The sequence below is a fragment of the Gopherus evgoodei genome, chromosome 20 (genome assembly GCF_007399415.2).
Source record: "Gopherus evgoodei ecotype Sinaloan lineage chromosome 20, rGopEvg1_v1.p, whole genome shotgun sequence".
Lineage (NCBI taxonomy): Eukaryota > Metazoa > Chordata > Testudines > Testudinidae > Gopherus > Gopherus evgoodei.
The window spans coordinates 9,621,453-9,639,611 of record NC_044341.1 but is presented as its reverse complement, the minus strand read 5'-3'; the positions used below and the strand labels follow the sequence as shown (position 1 = coordinate 9,639,611).

The following is an 18,159-nucleotide window of genomic DNA, read 5'->3' as shown; positions in this document are numbered from 1 at the left end:
CGGTAGTGCCCCACCCCTGCAATTTCAGATTCAGAAGATGTGGGATCCCACCCAAACTCCTGGCATGGGAGCTGGCCAATGAGGTTCTACAAAAGCACCTCCACCCCCTCTGTATTGCCCCATCTCCACTTACAGAGCCCAGACCCAGCAAGCCCCTTGCCTCGCCTCTCAACTCCCACTGCTGGCCCCAGCGCAAGGGGGATAGATTCCACATGAATCCTGCAGCCTAGACATTAGCTCCTGGCCCAATTTTACATCCTCACTACCCCATCTTTAATTTCTCCTTAACAGTATAAAGCCTCCCCCAACCTCCTTCCTCCCCCAATTCTGCAAAAAAGAAAGAACATCAACATGGTAAACTTTTATTAAAGTCACCCTGACACGGTCGTTTTTCCTAGAGAAGCCACTAGGTGTCAGTAAGTCTGCAGCATGAGAAAAGCACCCTAAAAAGAACTGCTCGAACTCCTCAGTTTTCATTCATAGAGTGTGAGGCCAGAGGGGGCCTGTGTGGTTCCCCAGCCAGACCTGCCTAGCCTCGCTCCAAGGAGGCCTCGGTAAGTATAAAGAGCGCTGTAGCTAGAATGCCAGGTAGAAGCACCAGAGTTCAGAAGTTCCAGCTGATTAACTTGAAGCATCATCTGATCCTCTTGGCTGCACCAGCGAGGATGTAACTGTCTGAAGGCGAGTGGTGGCCAGCTCAAAGATCTCAGATTCAGGGCTGCCAGGCCGCTCCCAAACACGAAGCAGAAAGGCGTTAGAATAGACAGTGACTGTCCCAGACCGTTTTCGGGGTGGAGAGAATGGGCTCCCCAGCTCCTCATACACTAGTGAGATCCTGATTTTTAATCAGTAAATCCAGGTGTTATTTGCTAACAGTGCGTGCCATGCAGCTGTAAGAAAGGACAGCTCAAGCCATACACGGATTAATTGCTGCGACTCTGGTGCACTGCTGGGCCCCAGTGCCACAGGCATCGAGCCATGTGGCCCTAGGAGTTGACAGGACTCCCGTACCATGGGTCACATGCCAACCGGGAGCAGGAAGCACAGTGCAAAGCTGGAAGCGTGGATGGCCAGCGCTGTGGAGTGTTTGGCCTCCCAACCTGGCAGCTAGTTATGGCAACATTTAGGATAAACATGGCTGCTATGAACCATACCAAGGCCCAAGAAACTCATAACCCAAGACACAGAACACGCTTTGGACTGTTCCAGTTCTCATTCACAAGAGGGGTTCCTTTCAACCCACCATCCTAGAGGCGGGGGCTCCATCTTGGTTCGCCACCTCTTTCCACTCAGGGCACTGCTTGCCTCTTAACTGCCCACACCCAAGGGGCTCCCCTTCCATGGCCCACCAGAGAGAACCACTCTCCTGTTAGCCATTCCTCCTGGCCAGTTACAGGCCTTTCTATTAGAGCCAGCGGTGGGGCTGGCTGGGAGAGTCCTAGCGGCATGAGCCCCACCTTGCGCTTTAAGTCAAGCAGAAGGTGTGACCCCAAGAGGCAGCTGGGAGGTAGCTGCCACTGCCCTGGTGGAGGGCGGGGGATGAGCAGAGGACATGAAAGGAGTCGGTCGGTTCAGCACTCCCCTGAGATAACCTGACTCCTCTTCCCCTGCAGATTAAAGGGAGCCATTTATCACAGCAGAGCTTCTGGAGCACAGCGGGCGCCAGAGCCCTCGTGCAGCTGGAGGAGGAGGGCACAGGTCATGGAGGTGATCGGGGCTCCTGAAAGGATGAGTAAATCATCCCTCAGAGCATTCTCAGGCAGGTTCCTGTCAGGCTGGAATCTGCACAGGCTGGAAAGGATCATCCTGCTCCTGGGAGCTCAGCTCCACCCTGCGGGGGCTGGGAGGGGGAACCAAAGCTAGGGATGGGGGCCAGTGGAAGTTGCTGAAGGAAAGGCTGCTGTTGTGGGGGGGGGGGGGAAGGGGCCTCAGGAGGGCAGAGCTTGTTGGCATCTTCCTGCAACCCCCAGGAGGGAACTGGCCCACCAGCCACGGGCAAGCAGACTCCAGAATGACGCTGAACTCTGCCGATGGGAGAGGGTGGGAGAACTGGGGATGCTCTGTACCCTAGCCTGAGCATGGCCATGATCCCAGCATGGCCCACTGCAATCCAGGTACTTCCCCTCTGTCGGCTCTAGCGGGAAGAGGAGAGTCAATGGCTCAGAGCCCTCCTCAGTTCACTTGGCCACGCTGCTCCCACGTGGAGCACGGGGGAAAGGCAGAGGGGAGTCCAGAGAAAAGCAGACAGGATGCAGCTCTGACATATCCTTGCTGTTGGGCAGAGATCACACGCGGCAGGATTGAAAACACAGCCGGCTTTATTCAGAACTTTTCAGATCCAGCCAAAATGAAACAATTTCTCTTGGAAAAAAAAAAAAGTTTGACAGCATGGGGGGCTCCCAGGGCTGGTACAGCCAGGTCCCATGGCTGCAGCCATACACCTAAACATCCCCCAGTCTGCTAGCATCACGCCAGCGCCTCTGGTCATTCCTGGATCCCTCAGTGAGGGAGGAGCCCATGCAGCCAGAGGGTCCTTTTCTGCCCTTCCGACCTCATCCACCGCAGAGCTGGCTGCATCAGTGAAGGGGCCAGGCCGAGAGCATAGCAGCAGAGAAAGGGTTAAAGGGCCAGTCAAGGGGGATGCAGGGAGTGGCCAGTTTGTCTCCCCCTTCCAGTCCATTGCTCCCACACTCAGGTGCCAGCACCAGTCCCAAGCGGGAGCTGAAGCAGGGGGGCAGCCTGGGGGGGCTGCTCCAAGCCCCCTCCCCCAGCACAATTCCTTCCCTGGGCACATTTTAAAATATCATTCAAAAGAGGAAAGTCTCTGTTGAGCACATGGGCCCTGAGAGGTGAATGTCACCCACACCCCCTCCCCAGCTCAGCAGGATTAGGCCATGCAGTTCTGGAAGCACCTGCCCCCCCCCCATTTACATAACAGTCCCCAGTTGGCAGCCCCAGTGCAGAAAGGTACTTGTGGGTAGCTGCACATACCCAGGGCAGGAGCCAGCTCAGGGCACCTTCACCCCAACGAGCATCTGCTTCACCCAGGGGCCGAATGATCTGCCTGGTTCATGCCCCAGGCCGCCTCCTGCCCGCACTGAGAGCGACCGGGGAGGGGGGTTGCCATTGCCTTCGCTGGAGGCAGGACTGGCGGGCGTGACCAGTGCCGGGAACCACCTGGGCTGGAGTGGAGGTCGCCTGTCCCCAGCCCTTGAGATGGGAAGGGGCCGCTGTAGGCTGGCCAGGGCCCTTCCCTCAGACCGTGGACTCCCTGGCCATCGCCCAGGCTCTCTGGCAGCCATAGAGCCACTTGATCACCCGGGCGTTGCGCTCGATAATGGAAACGGTCGAGCAGCACCGTGCGCCTGGCAACTCCACATCGGGCCCTGCTTCGCAGTCGCTGGAGTGGGCCGGCCCGCTATGCTCCGAACCGGCCGAGCCTGCGCTCCCCAGGAGCAAGGAGGAGGCCACGTCCCAGCCAGCAGGTCCAAACCTCTCCCTGCCCAGCACCTCCACCAGATCCCGGTCCAAGCCGCAGTAGTTGAAAAACCTCTCCTTCTCGGAGAGGGGCAGGGAGCAGCCTCGGCCCAGCTCCCTCTTGGCCTCCTTCGGGCCTGGTCCCGACTCGGGGCTGGGCGGGTGCGTCTGGCTGCTGCGTGGAGGCTGCACCACAGGGTTCGCGTTTGGACTGAAGATGCCGCCCCCTGGGCTCTGCATTCTAGCAGCCTCCTTCTCCACCGGCACCCACACCATGGGGGTCTCGTCTCTCTCCGGCCCCTGCTGCCCATCGCCCAGGCCCCTGGAGGAGGGGGAGCTGGGGAGTTTGTCTCTCAGAGGCCCCTGGAAGAGCCGCCTGACCAGGCCGGAGCCCTTGGCGTTCTCCGTGTTGACGGCCGTGCAGTCCCGTTTCTGCCGGTAGATGATGAGCGAGTCGGGCCTCAGCAGGCGTTTGCTGCTGCCCCTGCGCGCCACGGGAGACTGGGGAGAAGGCAGCAGCTTCCTGGGGCCGTTCTGCTTGGGACTGTCTCGGCCCAGCTCTGAGCTCTGACAGATCTCGTGACACTGGTGGAGAGTCAGGCGCCTCCTGCTGCGAGGGGAAGGCCGCGGGGGGCAGCTACGCAGCACTGGCTCTTGCCGGCTGTTGATCACTTGCTGGGTTTTGACATACTTGGCTTTGTCAGCTTCCAGCCTCTCCACGGCACTAGGGGTACGGCCCCCGCTCCCCACCTCCATCTGCCTGCGGAGATACTCTGGGCCCCGGTTCAGCAGCCCCAGAGGCGATGTGCTACTTGCAGGAGACACAGGCCTCATGGTCTCGTGCATGTGCACCTCGGCTCTCAGGAACAGGGTACAGCGACCTGCAATGCGGGTCCCCTCAAGGGAACCATAGCACGAAAGCCCCAAACCCCAAATCCACACTATTCTAAAGCCAGCCCCTCGAGTGGGCCACAGGACACCGATGTGGCTCTTCACCCAGAAGCCGGAACCTGTATCCAGACAGGACAGCAAGAGGGGCTCTCCGGCACCAGCTTCCGTATCCACAAGGAGTCCCAGAAGCCAGCTTTCTGCTCCTTGCCCCACTGCAGGAGCCAGTCCTCAGTGGCCGTAGGGAAGATGCACTCAGCTTCTGGAAGGAGAGGAGGGAAGTGGTTAGTAATAGGAAAGTTGTTGCCATCGCCACCAGCAAAGGGCCCTGCATGGGTAATGGGCAGCTGCCATCCATCCCCAGGCTGGGGAAGGACCTGGTCCCACCTCCGGAGGAGTTTGTTTGTGGGGGAATGGGGATGCGGATAATGTAGCACCCAAGTGTCCCCCAGGAGAAGGACCATTTTGAGCAGGAACCATCATCTCAAGGGGAAGCTGCCCTCCAACTAGGTCATTCACGCACACCCCATCTCCCCCTCTCTGGCACTGTGGGCACAGAGAGGTGCCCCACTCCCCACCAGCGTAATATGGCACCCAGGCTACAGCCCTGCCCCATCTCCACTCTGCCTGCTGCCCAGCTGCTGCGCATGGCTGTGGAGGAGGCAGTCAGGAGGGGCCCGTACCCAGCACAGCGGGCAGTAGTGTGTCCAGCTCAGCTGCATCAGCGGGAGATGGAGCAAAGCAGGACCCTTGGATGAGGCCCCGCAGTCAGAGAGAGTGGGGACGGGGCAGCCCAGAGCTGCTGCCTGCTGTGTGGCTCTATGGGAGATGGACCAAAGATTCAGGAGCAAGAGGAAGACATGCCTCCCCCACAAAATGGGGGTAGATGAGGGTTCTGGTTTGAGCCTCTCCCCCTCACCATGGCAGAGATGGGCACCCAGACAGCCCAGAGCCCAAGACGATGGGGGTAGGGGAATGGAGGAGAGGGAGAGGAGGAGAATGCACAGGCGAAGGGCAAGGAGCTGAGGAGAGGAGGCAGCTGGAAGCAGGGAAGGAGCTTGATTTTCTTGTCCAGTAAAGGGGCCGGGTTAGATGCCCTTGTGAGCCACCCATGTCCGTGGCTGCATTCAAGGCCCCAGGAGGAAACCTAACTACCGCATAGGGCCGCAACTGAGATGCTGACGAGAGGGAGCGGGGCACCTTGGAGGAATGGGGCAGCCGGCCAGGGCTGCAGTTTCAGGGAGGGTTTTTATGCCACCTCTAGATGCGTCGTGCAGTTCCGAGTGGCGTGGGTCGGGCTGCTGAGGGGCTCGGGCATTTTTCAGATGGGTGTGAGGTCCCCCTCTCCCCGCCGTGACAGCCCCTGATCCTCTGAAGCATGGCAGCAGACAGGATTCTGGAAAAGGAGAAGTCGCAGGCTGATCTCTGCTGGGATGCCAGTGCCACCATGCTTCAGGCCGAGTAGGAGCCAAGGAGGGCACATGGCCCAGCTCCCAACCTGACTGGCTAGCTCAGACGCACAGCAAAGAGACTGGGAGAGGATAGGAGAGGGGCCTTTTTCTAGACAGCAGCAGGCCTGTAGGTGGGACTAATCGCTGCAGGAAGAGGAAAGCACCGAACAGCCTGTGAAGTCGCCTGGGTTATTGCAGAGCTTCCAAGAGCAACTTAAAACAGGAAAAAATACCGGAGCCAGCAGCCTTATCTTTATGTGTCCAACGGTAGCAGAACAAAGACAATCCGGCCCTTAAGTGCCGCAGAGCCACCCATGCTTCCCGGCAGCCCCCAGCACTGCCGGTGCTACCTTCGGGAGCCAGGTTGGAGCAGCTGGGAGGGGAGGAACCAGACGGCAGGAGGTGGAAAAGCCACAAGGGCGTTTCTGGCTCCACTCGCCTTCCGTGTGGCTCAGAATAATCACAGCGTCTGAGCGGCCCCGGGTTGGGACGGGCTCCCTTATGGGTTTCCCTTTTCAGAAAGGAAAACAAGAAAAAGGCTTTTTTTAAATCCGTCCAAGTCTCAGCCGACTGACACACTGACTCCACAGTGGCTGTTGAGGGCTAAAGTCCCCACGGAGGCAATATGGCCAGGCAGCTCGAGCACCAGACCAGGAGTTGGGAGACATGGGTTCTACTCCCAGCTCTCACCTGCAGGGTAACTTTGGGCATATCACTTCCCCCGTGTATCTGTGCCTCAGTTTCCCCATGCGGCTTGACTGTTTAGATTGTCAGCTCTTTTGGGCAGGGATTGGCTCGACTGGGTGTATGTGCAAAGCCTCCAGGTGCTACTGTAATAGAAACAAGCACCTGTCTAGTTGCCCAAGATAAAGAGTCCCAGAACCAAAGAGCCTCATCCTGGAGCAGGTGGGCCAATCACAGAACCATTAAACTTTGCAGGCTCAGCTCCCAACCATCTCATATTCACATCAAACAAGCCAGCGACCAACAGGGCTTAGAAAGGGCAAGATTCCCCCCAGCTTTGCCCCATGACTAATTCCTAATTCATAGGAGGCCCTAAATGAACAGCCAGAGGTCACTGCTGGCATCGTGACCATCCGAGAGCCTTTATTAGCCTACGGGGAATAATGGCTCTTATTCACCTCCTAACTGACCATCCATCCAGGGAAGGACTGGGACAAAGCAAGATCTGAGCCTAAGGGGCTGGCTAATGAGGGGCCAGGGTGGGACCAGGGCAGTAAATCTGGTGCTGAAGTTGACAGCAGCTAGGGCAGGGGGCCTGGAGACACATGCAGAAGCTGTAAATGCCCCAAGCAGATGGTTTCCTTTAACAGAAGAGACACAAATGGCGCTGAAGAGCCCCTCAGTCCAGCAGTGACTGATCGGACGCTAATGGTTAACCAGCCTGCCTGCCCCAGGCAGGCACCATTCTCTGCCCATTGCTGGAAAAAAAGCCTGTCTACACTCTGAGCTGGATTCCCGCCCCCCACAATTCCCCTCCAGCCTGCCAGAGAACACGCAGGATAAACCCCCAGGTAACTTGTCACAGGAACACTTCACCCTTCTCAGCTGAGAAGCTCCAAGCACATGACAAATGAGAACAAAATAAACTTTTCAACATCCCCCAGAGGCATGTCGGTCTCATTCCCATTTTACAGGCAGGAAAATGGAGGCATGAAGCAGTTAGGCAAGTTGCCTGAGATCCCGCAGGAAGTCTATGGCAGAGCCAGATCTCCCTGGAGCCAAACTAACAGAGACCTCTGAGACGAGAAGCAAGAGTCTGGACTGAGAAAGAGGCAACAGCTGGAGTCTGATACTGTGGTAAGGAAGGGATCAGCATCCACCCACCCAAACCCTCCACCAGCTGAGGCCTGGTTCCTTCTGCCTTTCCTGCCATTTAATCCCACCACACACCTCTGACCTGCACGGTCACGGAAAAGACCCCACATGCTGGAGATCAGTAAGACTTTCACATGGAGACTTCATGCCACCCAGGGAGAGGCTGCCCAGGGTCTGGCGTACCCAGTTTGGTCACACAAAGAGGGGTTGCACGATATAGAGGCACGGATTCCCTGCCGCTTTCCCAGGGGGCATTTCTGATGGAAAGGTTCACTGCCTCGATCAGTCCTGAGTGCAGGAATTTCAACTCCAGCTCTCAGAGCAGAGATCAAGTTAGCAGGGGAGGTAACAGACCAGCTCCCCAGCGGTTGTTAGAGTCACTGGGGAAACTGAATTTCCAGCCTGCAGGAAATCCCACTTTCCACATTTGCTTTCATCCCAAAGGAGGAGGAAAAGTCAAAACTGGGAGAATTTTCATGAAATAAAAAGTTGGAAAGTTGAGAAATTGGGAGAGGAAATGTGTTCTATCAAAGTGAAACACTTGTTCAAACCGTTTCCTTTTGCATTTTCCCAATTAAAAAAACAAAACAAAACAAAACCACACAAAAAAATCAACAGTTTTGGTTCCCTTGTGCTGCTCTAGGTGCCTGCATCCATCTGTCATCTCAATACTTAGTCCCTGCCCCCAAAAGCAGACAGACAGTCTTATCTTTGTCCTACTTTGTACAGCCGCTAGCACAATGGGCCCCAGTGCATTGACCAAGCCTCTCACATGCTATCGCAAGACAAATGAACAGGTTTTTTCCCCCCCAGGGAAATTTTATTTCAGTGCAACCCCATATTTTGCCAGGAAAGTTTTCTACTAGCTCTCCCCAGTATGCTCCAGATAGAAGCATCATAGCAGATCCGAGTCAAAATGCGATTGTTCCTACTACTGCAACAACACTTTGCCTGGATACAGCACCTTGTGGATATCCTTAAAGCATTTTACGTGCATGGATTAAGCCACACAAGTCCTGTATGTAAAGACAGTTAAGAATCACTGCACCCACCTATGGGGTGGAACACAGCAAGTCTTGACCAGCACAAAGCAACACTACACCAACGGCTGGTGTAGGAAAAGAAGAATGCTGCGTAGGTGAAACTGCCAGGGCAGAGAGAGAGTTCCAGAGTTGGAAGATGGCTAGGACACCAAAGACCAGATTTTCAGCAGAGCTCAGCTTGTGGATGACTGAATACCCTTGAAAAACTGGCTATAAACAGGAGCTGAGCACTTGAAAACCGTACACACACATGCCACATGAGTTGGGACAGCAGCAGCCAGGGCACGAGATGCCGCACTGCCAGGCACCAGAGTGGAAAACATGCATCTGAAAAGATCACCCCATGCACTGCTCACCAAGGGAAGACTGGCTGTAAAGGCTGCAGGAAGGGTCCCCCCGGGGGCTTCCTCCTGTGGATCCTAACACAGCACTGAAGCCAGACCAAAGTTTCTCCACCTGGGAGCTTAGATCCCATCCCATGTTATCCCAGGGCCACTAAGATGCAAGGGGGGAGGGGGGAACCTGCTATAAAAAGCCCAAAGAGCTGAACTTCTGCCTCCCAAACATAGCACTCTAAATAAGCAGTTCCAGGGCAGACACTCACCCACCTCCCTGGCACGTGCCTGGCAGAGACAGCTCAAACACGGGGCAGCCAGATCTCAGCTCCCAAAAGCAACCAGCACAGGCCTCCAGCCCCCTTGGGACCAGAGCTGGACGCCCAAAGGTGGCACCCACTAGCAAGGGCTGCACAGAGCAAACAGGGCTCCCATTGGAGCCCACAGCAGGGCATGGCCTGCCCCAAAGGACAAGACACTACGCCATGCCCACAGAGCCTGGCACAGCCACCCATCCCCCTGTTAGTACCCCCCCAGGGCTGGTGTTAGAGTGGCTGGAACCCAGGGCAGGAAGCCGAAGCCCAAGCAGCTCAGCTTCATGGGCCCCCCCTGTGGCACGGGCCCCAGGAAATTGCCCTGCTTGCTACCCCCTAATGCTGGCCCTGGGACCACCCCATCCTTGCAGCAGAAATTCTGCTGAGCCGAGCAGTGGGGCCCCATGGCAGGGCAGGGTCGGGGGCTCCAGCAAGCTGTGGTGCCTCAGCACAGAGCGGCAGGGCAAAGAGGGCACTCACCCAGCCCGGCTATGGCATCTCCAGGCAAGCACCAGCTGGTCCTGCCCTGCCAAGAGCTCCCAGGGAACTGAGCTGAGCCAGGGCAGGCAGCGGCTGCTGGATATACATCCCCTCCCTGTGCATTAACCCCTTCCCTCCTGCTCACCCCCAGGCCTTTCACCCCTCCCCTCTTGACCCCACCCAGCCTGCATTAACCCCCTCCCCTCCTGACCCCAGCCAGCCTGTATTAACCCCTTCTCTCCTGACCTCACCCAGCCTGCATTAACCCCTCTCCTCCTGACCCCACCCAGACTCTATTAACCCCTTCCCTCCTCCCCAGCCTGCATTAACCCCTCTCCTCCTCACCCCACCCAGCCTGCATTAACCCCTTCCCTCCTCCCCACCCCCAGGCCTTTAACCCCTCCCCTCCTGACCCCACGCAGCCTGGGGCAGTCATGTGTGGGGGGAGGTTGCACCAACGGAGGGGGTGTCACTGTCTGTGCTGGGAGATAACTCTCAGCCCCTTGCAGCAAACAGCTGCTTTGCTCTCGGCCCTCTCCCTGCCAGTCCCACATCTGGAATGAGACAGTGAGATGGGGGGGGAAGGTGCAGCTGTTTCTCATTTTACACCTCATTACTCAGAGGCCTGAGGTCCAGCCCAGCAGCAGTAATTCGACTGCAGTTCACCTTCCCCGGGGGAGCCCTGCTGAGCACTGATGGGCTGACACCAGGGGCAGCTCTAGACATTTTGCCACCCCAAGCACGGCGGCATGCCACGGGGGGCATTCTGCCGGTCACTGGTCCCGTGGCTCCAGTGGACCTCCCGCAGGCATGCCTGCGGAGGGTCTGCCACTGAAGCCGCGGGACCAGCGGACCCTCCGCAGGCATGCCGCCGAAGGCACCCTGACTGCCGCCCTCCCGGCGACCGGCAGAGCGCCCCCCGCGGCATGCCACCCCAAGCACGCGCTTGGCATGCTGCGGCCTGGAGCTGCCCCTGGCTGACATCCGGCTGTGTCTGACCAGACCTTGGGACTGGCAGGTACCAGGCAACGAGTGCAAGGAGGATAGCGGTGAGAGTTCCCAGAACTTCTCTGCATCTGCTGCGTTTACTCCCTGGCCCAGATCCATCCCCAAACACACATTGCAGTGAAGCAACACCAGAGGGGAATTAGGCCCGTTAACACCCACAAGCCCTGATCCTCTGTTAACTTCCCCTCTCACTGTCCCTTAGCAGGGACGTGTCCTGCTGTCCCTACAATGGTTCTAGACACAAGATTCTGAACCAGCCGAGGGAAAGCACAAGTCCTGCTGGTGCATTTCCTTGGCAGCGAAAGGGTTAAGAGCTGCCCAAACCTTCTCCAGCCAGTGGAAGGTTTGTGCCTTTAGTCTTTCCTGGGGAGTTTATAAGTTGCAGGAAGGTGAAGTGAGCACCAGGGGTTATTTTTACATCTGCCCTTTGACCTGCCTGAGGGCTGTTCATTCTGCAGGGAAAGGCCCCCCCACTGCCCCCCAGCACTGAGGCAGGAAGACCGACCAGATCTGTAAACAACACACCACACGCTTCTCGGGGCAGCTGGCGGAGCTGAAGCAGACACAGGGCAGCTGGTTCCTTCTGCTCTCATCTTATTCAGACTTGAAACCAGGCTCAGTTCTCCACGCTCCAGACCCATTTTGAGAGGCAGGACCATAGACCCGAGAGATGGAAAAGCGCGATTAGGCATCGAGCCCATGGAGAGATCACCCCCCGCCTAGCTTGCCATCCCACCCAGGGGATGCATTTAGCTCCTATCCTTTTCAGGGCTGCAGCTTGGCTCTGTCACAGCTGCTTATAACATTCCAGTCCCATCGAAACCAGCGCATTTGGGGCACTATTACATTACATCCTACCCCTGCAGCACCACAGCTCTTACTGCCGAGATGGCTCATCCCTGACTTAGACGCTCAATTTTCTGTCAGTTTACAATCAAAGCTGGGGTTGTTTTATAACAGAAGTTGCAACAGTGTTTTTACACTTACACACTTTTTGGCGATTGGCTCCCGCTCATACACTGTCCTGGACTCAGCAGGCCACTGGTAACATCCAGGGCCGACGAGAGTGGGGGGAAGCCAGTAAAAGTTACTGGGGCCTGGCGGTCCGGAAGGAGGCCTGGGGTCCGGCTTCGTCAGCCCTGTTTAGCCGGTCCGCCCTTGCTGGGGGGCCCGAACCTGCCCTCGGTGGCCCTGGAAACACCTACAGAGCAGGCATGCTGTTGCAGCAGGTCACTACGCAGTGCGACTCCAGCCCATGGCGAGTGACTGCAGCCCCCAGTTTCCGCGAAGCATGATTGCTGGAAGCGATGGCGCCAAAGGAAGGGTGACTTGAAGGAAAGTGGAAAGGGAAATCCACCTGGGGCTCCAGCCCAGACTGGTTTGTTTATACCACAGACAAAACAGAGTACAAGGCTCAACAATCACCTTTCTCCAGCAGAGTCAGTTCCTTCCTGCCTCGTCATCAATCTCACGCTCCCAGGGGGAGCCAATGCCAGGAACACGGATCAGCCCAAGCTCCCCCATGCCTGGCCAGAGGCACTGCCAGCAGCCAGCATCAGCTCACCCAGTACCATAGCATCATCGCATTGTTATCTTGTGCTCCCCCTTGCCTGTTCCCTGCCCTCACCTGTTTTTTGGATGTATTTAGGCCTGGTCTACACTTGAAAGTTCTGTCGGCATAGCTACCTCGGTCACGGTTGTGAAAAAGCCACGTCTGGCTAACGGAGCTACGCCAACACAACCCCAGTCAACAGAAGAGGGCTGCCCTCCACCTAACTAACGCCCTTCCGGGAAGCGGTGTCCCTCCAATGACAAATCCAGTCGCCGTAGCCTGCACCTACGCGAGCTGGCTATGCTGGCATGGTGCATAGCTATAGTGTAAATGCAGCCTGGGAGCGGGAGATCAGGGCTCGTATGGACACAGAGCAAGGAGACAGCACCCAGGACAACACGGCTGGGCCTTTAGGTACCACTCTGGTGCAAATCACTAGCAGTGATGATTACAGGTCTGGCCCTTGTTCAGTTATTTCCAGCTCCCTGTTCTCTTCCCACCGTATCTGTCCAGCCTGCTCCCTGGTGCATTTATTGCATGCATTGTATCATTCCCCTTGCTCACTTCACATCTCTCTCACTGACCCAAGCGCGGCAGCTCCCACTGTTCTTGCTGTGACTGGGCAAGACTGCCTCTGAACCCTTCTCACACTTGGGATTATCCTACGGGACACTTCACTTCCATTCTGCCTGGTTATTTGTGGCACCTGTCGTACACAAGTCTCCGCTGCTTCTTCCCGGCCCGAAGGACCCTGTGAACTGGAAGACTACATTAGGGCCCATTTACACTGGAACAGCTTCATGGTAGGGGTCCTTGTCAGATCAAAGAAATGTCCCAATGTGGCTGGGTCTTGCATGGTGGACAGGCTCCAGCCCCAGAGCAAGTTCAACTGACAGTCACAGACGTGATGCTAGCCCCAGCAGGACAGTGCTAGCTCTGGTGGGAGCTTTACGGCAGACAAGGCTGGTGTTGGTAGCAAAATTCGGTCTGCTTTCCCCGACGACTGAGGGCAGGGGTATCTTCTGAGAACCATGCTATGCCAACTCCACCATCAGCACCACTGCTGGCAGATAAACGCCTAGCCAGCATGGCTCAAGGAAACAAGCCAGAACGCTGCTGGTTCCAACCCTGCTCAGACACCGTCATAGCGACAATGATTTTGTTCCCAGCATGCACAAGGCCCGAAAGGGCTGGAGATGGTTCAAACTCTCAGCACTGAATGATCAAAGACAACCTCCCATGTCAGTAGGCAACTCCTACACGGATCCCTGGGGCCTTCTGGAGTATCGGGCCCCAATTCAGCCTGGGACTTATCCATGTGCATAGCTTTAAGGACACAATTAGACCCATTGAAGCCAATGGGACCACTCAGCTGCTGAATTCCAATTCTCTGGAGCCTTGCTGAATTGGGGCCTTAGCAAAACTAACGGGATGTGTTTCACTTTGGCTTCCCCTGGCACATCATCACGGGGGTGGAAGTCTCCGTTGAGCCCCTCTGAAATAATAAAGGAGCAACTGGTAAAGAGAACACATGAGTTGCAGTCCGACCTTTGCTTCCGGCAGGGAAAGTGACAGAGGCAGCTGCACGCAGGGCGCCAGTGTCTCAGCTCGCAGGGAAGGGAAGAGATCTGAGTGCCATCGGGAGGGCACACAGTGACTAGCAATGGCTGAGCTTTGAGCTGGCTCTTCCTGCTAACGACGCTACGCTACCCTGTGGGGGATGGTGGGAGCCTTTATGGACTGTGAAAATACCATCCGTATGATTCTTCTTAAGAGCTTTTTTACAGCTGCTTGTGTAGCAACAGGAGACCACCAAGTGCTGAGCTGGAGAGCAACTTTCTGCCCTTCTTTAGTGCCTTCCAGCAGAGGATCTCATAGCACTTCCCAAACATGCAGTAATTGAATCTGCTGCTGCTCCTGAGGGACCTGCTGCCCAGAGCAATGGCCCTGGCCAAGGTCAGTCGGGAAGTCCATAGCAGAAATCAGACTCCAATGGTCGTGATTTTCAGGGCCCTGCTCTAACTGCTAGACTGCGCTTTCCATGTACTTACAGAGATAATATTAACCCCAGACTTGGGTGGTTCTCCATACAAGTGAAGGAGACATAAGCCTGGCAGCCAAGAGTCCTACATCTCTGCCACAGAGTCACTGTGCATGGCTTGGGCAAGCCACGTGGGAGCTGATTTTCACAGGGGTGGAGCCCCATTGACAGCAGTAGGAGCCAAGGGTGCCCAGCACCTCTGGGAAAAAATAATCAGGCTGCTAACTTGTCCGTGTTTCTGGAATGAATTCACCCCCATCCCCGGCTGCAGTGATCTCAGCTGGTGTGTGTAAAGTGCTTTGGTATCCAGAGGGGGTGGACAGCACTTGCGAAGAGCAAATTGCTCCTGTCACTGCAGAAAGCTGGGCAGGTCGGGCTGGAGAACAGGGCAAATCAGATACTGCTGATCCCAGCTTTTTGTGCACAGATCAGATGGGACGAGGTGTGAAAACCCCAGCGAGCTATTTCACACCTGAGTGCCAGGCCCACAGGCTTGGTCCTTCTCATGCTTTGCAGGTGTCGGTCAACAGTTGTGTGAAGAGTGAGAATGGGGGAGTCAGAGGGTCATGCAGAGCGGGAAATGAGGAATCCCTCAGCAAACTTTCTGGGACAGGAAGGTCCCACGCAGGAAATGCCAAGTGTTAAAAACATCCTCTCTTATTTTTAGTTCTGCGGCATGAATCACTATTTACTACGCTCAGTTTGTTTACCACGCTGGAATTCCACCAGCTATTCTGGTAAAGACAGAGGTAAGTAATAGCAGCAGCCGAGCAGATGGGGGTTGTTCCTGCTAATGCATGGCCCTTTTACCAAACCTCTGAAGGCAGCCTGCGCCTTCCTGGCAGGCAGACCCACGAAAGCACACGCAGGAATAGCCCCCAGCTGCTCCCACCAAAGCCAACAGCATGCACAAAGCATGCTGAATCGGATCATGCCATAAAGCCCTAGTCCATAAGCCAACATTCCTCTCCAGGTGCAACAGCGCAGGTTTCTGAGGCCTCATCTACCAGCAGCAATATCCCAGCCAGCTCCAGCTTCCCTTAGCAGACTGGAAGAGAGCAGCTCCCGGGACTGGAGTCTCGGGAGTGTGTCTGCTTTTGCTGCCCTACTAAATTAAATCCCTAAGTGCTGCCTCTATTCTCAGCTCAGCTGAGCCGCAAAGAACTAGAAGCCCTTGTTTCCAGCCCTGAGCAGCGGCGGTTCAGGCTTACTGAGCACAGACTGCCTCTCTCCTCCACCACTCACTTTCTTATAGTAAAGCAAAGGTAGCTTGGCTCGGCCGTACATGGCATGACTATCAGGTTCTGCAGTCCAGGGGCTGCAGTTCACTTGTTGGAATGTAGCATAAGTGCTGCCTTTGCCTGAGAGACTCCAGGAAAATCACCTCCACTTTCAGGTGTCCTCCTCCTCCATCCAGAGGGGACCAACACAACGCGCTTTCCAAGGAAGAATACCCTGCAATTGCTCCCATCAATGCTCTGTGGTAGTACTTGGTAATCACCCCAACAGACACCTTAACATCCCAGAAAAACCCTGACCAAGGACGCTATATATGTATGGAACCAGATCTTCAGCTGGTCGCAAGTTAGCACAGATCCGCTGACTTCAATGGAGTTAGCCTGTGTAAATCAGTGTAAGGCTCCAGCCCACTGTAAACACATTGGAAAACAATTTTCAGAAGTGCCTAAATCCCCCTCACTTTCAGCCAAACTCACTTCGGTGCTTTGGAAAATTTTGCTCACTTTGCTGATCTCAAATTCCGCTTGCAGTTTCGACTGGATCCCAAGTTCCTCTTTTCAGAGCAGCAGTTGCACTAATCTGTATCTGCAAAAAGAACAGGAGTACTTGTGACACCTTAGAGACTAACAAATTTATCTGAGCAAAAGCTTTCGTGGGCTACAGCCCACTTCATCGGATGCATAGAATTTCCTCTCCTACCCGACAGGGTGGGTAGGTAGGTACTATTGCTTTGCAGTGTAGAACAGCTATCTTCCTTCATCGAGAGGGGGCTGCTTTCACAAGTGAGCGATGGGATCCCTGTATATAGTGTGCTTTTCACCCAAAAGTGCTTGACAATGCAGCAACACAAGTTATTGTGAAACCTTCACAAGAGGCCACCTCTGAGGCAGCAAGCTACCTTAAACGTCCATCACAAAGTATCTCCTAATATGCAGTGGTGAGTAGTCTTGCCCACTCCTGCAGTTTTATCATGTGGCTTTGCTATGTGGAGTTTTTCCTTAAAGTCCCAGCTCCTGGAGTCAGGTGATCATTTGAGAATCTCAGGGGAGGGAGGGTTAAACAAGCTCTCCAGCCCTCACGTTGGCAGGAAAAATGCTTGAAAATGTGGATTCTAAAAGCTGAAAAGCCAGGGAGTACATCAGGAGAACCCAACATTTGTTATTTTGTAAACTTATGCTTTTTGGTGGGCCCAACACATGAAACATTTGGGGTGGGCAATGCTGACAACTATACATGCAAAGGACTCTCTTGTTTGTATGTATATGTACACACGGATATCTACATACCTACAACCCATGACAAAGCATCTTATAAACCAGGAGGGAAGAAGAATGGAAGAGTCCAGCAAGACCACTAGGGACTTCATGCAGTTCTAGTTTACCCCAGATGATCAGGCAAGAAATAATTTGAAAGGCTACAGAGTAGAAACATGTGGGAGAGGAACTGAAAGTTGCTGCATCCAGTCGAGACTGCAGGGAGAGGAGGGAGAATGTTTTCCAGAGATGGAAATTTACCTGGACAGCCAGCCTACAGCCAAATTCCTGCAAAAAGTGAGACGGGATCTTTAGTGATCAGAAGCAATCGGGATGCCAGTCATTCCAGCATCTCCAGCAACAGTCCCTCGCCACACAGGCTATGTCTACACTGCAATGTGAGGTGTGACTGCAGCACGTTGACATACTCACAGTAGCATAGCTACCAATAGCTGTGTAGGCACAGCTGCAGGGGCTGCAGAATGGGCTGTACCAGCACCCCAGAACCCTGGGTACATGCTCAGGTTGTTAGCTCATGCTGCCACGCCCACACTGCTATTTTCAGCCATGGTAGCATGGGTGAAACTAGCATGAGTCGGTCTACCTGTGCAGCAATCGCGTGTCAGACGGCAGGGCAGACGTACCCAAAGTGAGACATCCTGACTCCTCTGGAAGACAGCCATCTTCTGACTCTGAATAGAATTGGAAAATTCACTTGTTTCCCAAGGACAGGCTCTCTTGCGAGCTGTCAGCTTGCTGCGTTGATGAAAATGAATGCAATTTTTCTTCCTGTAACTTAGTTAAGATTTTACATGTTTAACAAAAGCTTTCATAGAACATCAGGATTGGAAGGGACCTCAGGAGGTCATCTAGGCCAACCTCCTGCTCAAATCAGGACCAATCCTCAACTAAATCATCCCAGCCAGAGCTTTGTCAAGCCTGACCTTAAAAACCTCTACCACCACCTCCCTAGGTGACCCATTCCAGTGCTTCACCACCAAACCTTTTCTTGCCCAGAGAGACTGCTAGCACTTATAATGCGACAAAGGTTTTGCTCTAGAGAGCAAGAGAGGACATGCTTATAATATTTGTGGGTGGAATATTTTGTCATTTTACAAAGTGTACCCTTAAAAAAAAACACAGATGCATGTGTGTATCCGTAGGGTTCAGAGCAACATTATATAAGGGGCATGGTGAGGCGGCCTTTCAGGGCTGACCTGTAATCCTGACCTGTAATTC

General features: G+C 55.0%; 1 protein-coding gene across 3 annotated transcripts; it reads right to left on the bottom strand.

The window, feature by feature from the left end:
- Nucleotides 1-397: 397 nt before the first annotated feature.
- Nucleotides 398-11,480, bottom strand: FAM110D (family with sequence similarity 110 member D). 3 transcript variants are annotated; one of them, XM_030539390.1, is made up of 2 exons: nt 11,361-11,480; nt 398-4,627 (listed from the first exon to the last, which is right to left on the bottom strand). In XM_030539390.1, exon 2 carries the CDS (start codon nt 4,321-4,323, stop codon nt 3,256-3,258), a length of 1,068 nt encoding a protein of 355 aa, XP_030395250.1. In that variant the 5' UTR covers nt 4,324-4,627; nt 11,361-11,480; the 3' UTR covers nt 398-3,255. The 3 variants fall into 3 exon arrangements, with proteins under 3 accessions (XP_030395250.1, XP_030395249.1, XP_030395252.1); XM_030539389.1 differs by lacking the exon at nt 11,361-11,480 and adding an exon at nt 9,828-9,883; XM_030539392.1 differs by lacking the exon at nt 11,361-11,480 and adding an exon at nt 9,055-9,108.
- Nucleotides 11,481-18,159: the final 6,679 nt, after the last annotated feature.

Excerpts from the sequence above, each read along its gene's own strand:
- FAM110D (XM_030539390.1), bottom strand. The coding sequence starts at position 4,323 with ATGCACGAGACCATGAGGCCTGTGTCTCCTGCAAGTAGCACATCGCCT.